Source organism: Oryzias melastigma, linkage group LG6, assembly GCF_002922805.2.
Source record: "Oryzias melastigma strain HK-1 linkage group LG6, ASM292280v2, whole genome shotgun sequence".
Classification (NCBI taxonomy): Eukaryota; Metazoa; Chordata; class Actinopteri; order Beloniformes; family Adrianichthyidae; genus Oryzias; species Oryzias melastigma.
In genome coordinates, this window is record NC_050517.1 from 28,219,179 (window position 1) to 28,221,312 (window position 2,134).

The 2,134-nt window shown below is 41.9% G+C and overlaps 1 protein-coding gene across 1 annotated transcript; it reads left to right on the forward strand.

The window, feature by feature from the left end:
- Positions 1-585: 585 nt before the first annotated feature.
- Positions 586-1,787, forward strand: LOC112151898 (calcium-binding protein P). The gene is made up of 5 exons (XM_024281022.2): positions 586-741; positions 905-960; positions 1,025-1,165; positions 1,227-1,666; positions 1,734-1,787. Exons 1-4 carry the CDS (start codon positions 737-739, stop codon positions 1,655-1,657), a joined length of 633 nt encoding a protein of 210 aa, XP_024136790.1. The 5' UTR covers positions 586-736; the 3' UTR covers positions 1,658-1,666; positions 1,734-1,787.
- Positions 1,788-2,134: the final 347 nt, after the last annotated feature.

Genomic DNA, 2,134 nt, shown 5'->3' on the forward strand with positions numbered 1-2,134 from the left:
TATTAAACTGATCTATTCCGCCACCTAAATTTGACCTACCCACTTGGTCGTTTTCAAAAATAAAATTGAAAAGTAATTAGCAGCTCCCAGTTTCTCCAGAGTATTTGTAAATGTTCTATGAAAATGGCCCTTTGTCTGTCATACTTATCACACTGCAATATGACATGTTCAATAGATTAATCAACACTAAGAAAAAATCTAATTTCTCACTTGTGTGTTAACCAATCACGAAAAAACTGCTTGTTCAGGCATGCATGACCAAATCTGAGTCTGGATATTCTTTTATTTCCCCAACTGTTCCTCCCATATGCATCATATTCCACACTGTCTTCTACATTACATATAACTGCCTTCCTGTCCTGCCCTCTTCCCACCATTTTTGCCATAACTGATTTACAATTTCTCTGAGAGGATCTTTTAAATCAGCTTTATTCAACATCACATTTTCTTCCATATTTTCCTTTGAAGCTATTTTGGCATTTTTGTCTGCAGATTAAATTCTTATCTCTTCTTCTATTGTAATTTTATGGTGACTGGCAAACAACAGAACAGTACATTACCACCACCATGTATGGAGTGTGTCATTGTGTCAATAACTTGTGTCATTCGGCAGCAGCTGTTTCCACTCAACAACCTTCACCAATCAGATTTGAGGATCAGATAAAAGCAGCAGGTTGAAATCATTGGGACATGCCTCTGAGCTTGATCTGGTCTTCAGTCAGTAGCAACCAGCAAAATGAGGTAAGTTAATCAAAATTCTGATGATGTGTTGGGTTTTTTTTTTTGCCATTCAAACCTGATTTATGATGATTTCATCCCCAGCATTGTGACAAAGTGAATGAATTTGTATCTTTTTCTGTGGTACTGGGTGACAGTGGTTCATGGACTAATTTGTTGTCTGCAGGGTGTTGTGGATTTGCCTCCTGATGATCGGTACCATCAACTGCTTCCCTCAAGGAGGTGAGTTTGTAATGAACTGGATCCATTCACTTCAGCTGTGGTTGACTCATCCGACTCTTCTCAGGTGTGTCAAATATGGCAATCCCCCGCTCCATGTGGATTCCTCCTCAGTACGGGCAAGAACCATCCTATGAAGAACCTTCTGGACAGTACACTGGTTATTCCACCTTCCCAGGATCTTACAGCCCAGAGCCTCAAACTGGAGGTAATGCCTCACTTTGGACATGGTTGTTGTCTTGACATGGGGTAACTCTATTCTGTTTTAGGCAGTGGAAGTCCTTCATGGTACACTGGTTCATATCCTGAGCAACAGCCAGCCAAGCCAACTTACCAGAGACCTGCACAGTCCAGTGGTCAAGGCAGCTACAGCGGTGGTGACAGCAGCTACTCTGGATCTGGATCTCAACAGTCTGGTTCCCAGGGCGCTCAGTCTGGAGCTCCAGGTGGCCAGTACCAGGTTGAACAGGAGAGCTGGAGCTCATCCGACGACAATGATGAGGAGCCAGAGTTCACTCCAGTGAGCGACGAGGATCAAGTGTACGCTTTCAAGTCTCGCTCTCGCTACAACCAGAAACGGCTGCTGTTCAGCCAGTTCCGCTACACTCCAACAGAACCCCGTGTTCCTCAAGAACCAGTGTTCCCATACCCCAGCAAATCATCTCATCAGGGCAAAGGTTCAATGAAAGGAAGCCGCTGAAGATCTGTGGTAAGGGCTAATTTAAGGTAATCTTTACTTTGTGTACATGTTGTAAACTCATGGCTTTATCTTTCAGGTTCTGACTTGATGCATTTTTCATGTGTGAAATAAAGGAGTGTTAAAAGATAAATTTCTGAGTTTTGATCTAAGATCACCTCTTTTGTAAAACTCAAATTTTTAAAGGAGTATCACAGTAATTTTACTCAACCAAGCGCTGTCATAAATGGCAATTTCAAAGTTTACTGGTAGTAACTGGTTCTTTAAACATGGTCAAATGTGCATGCCATCACTAACTGATGAATGTTGCCATATACTAAGATGACTTGCGAGTATCTGGACAAACGGCTTTACCCTGGCTCATCTTGAAACTTTAGTTGGGTTCAGAATTTAAAGTGGATGCTGAAGTTAAAACCATCCACACTCGAAGATGGTGTTATCTACTGCACTTTGGCAGATCTGTGAATGTAAGATGTTTGG

What these genes read in the sequence shown, in the direction of transcription:
- LOC112151898 (XM_024281022.2), top strand. An exon ending in CAACTGCTTCCCTCAAGGAG is followed by an intron (nt 961 to 1,024) that starts GTGAGTTTGTAA and finishes GACTCTTCTCAG; the next exon opens with GTGTGTCAAATATGGCAATC. An exon ending in CCCAGAGCCTCAAACTGGAG is followed by an intron (nt 1,166 to 1,226) that starts GTAATGCCTCAC and finishes ATTCTGTTTTAG; the next exon opens with GCAGTGGAAGTCCTTCATGG.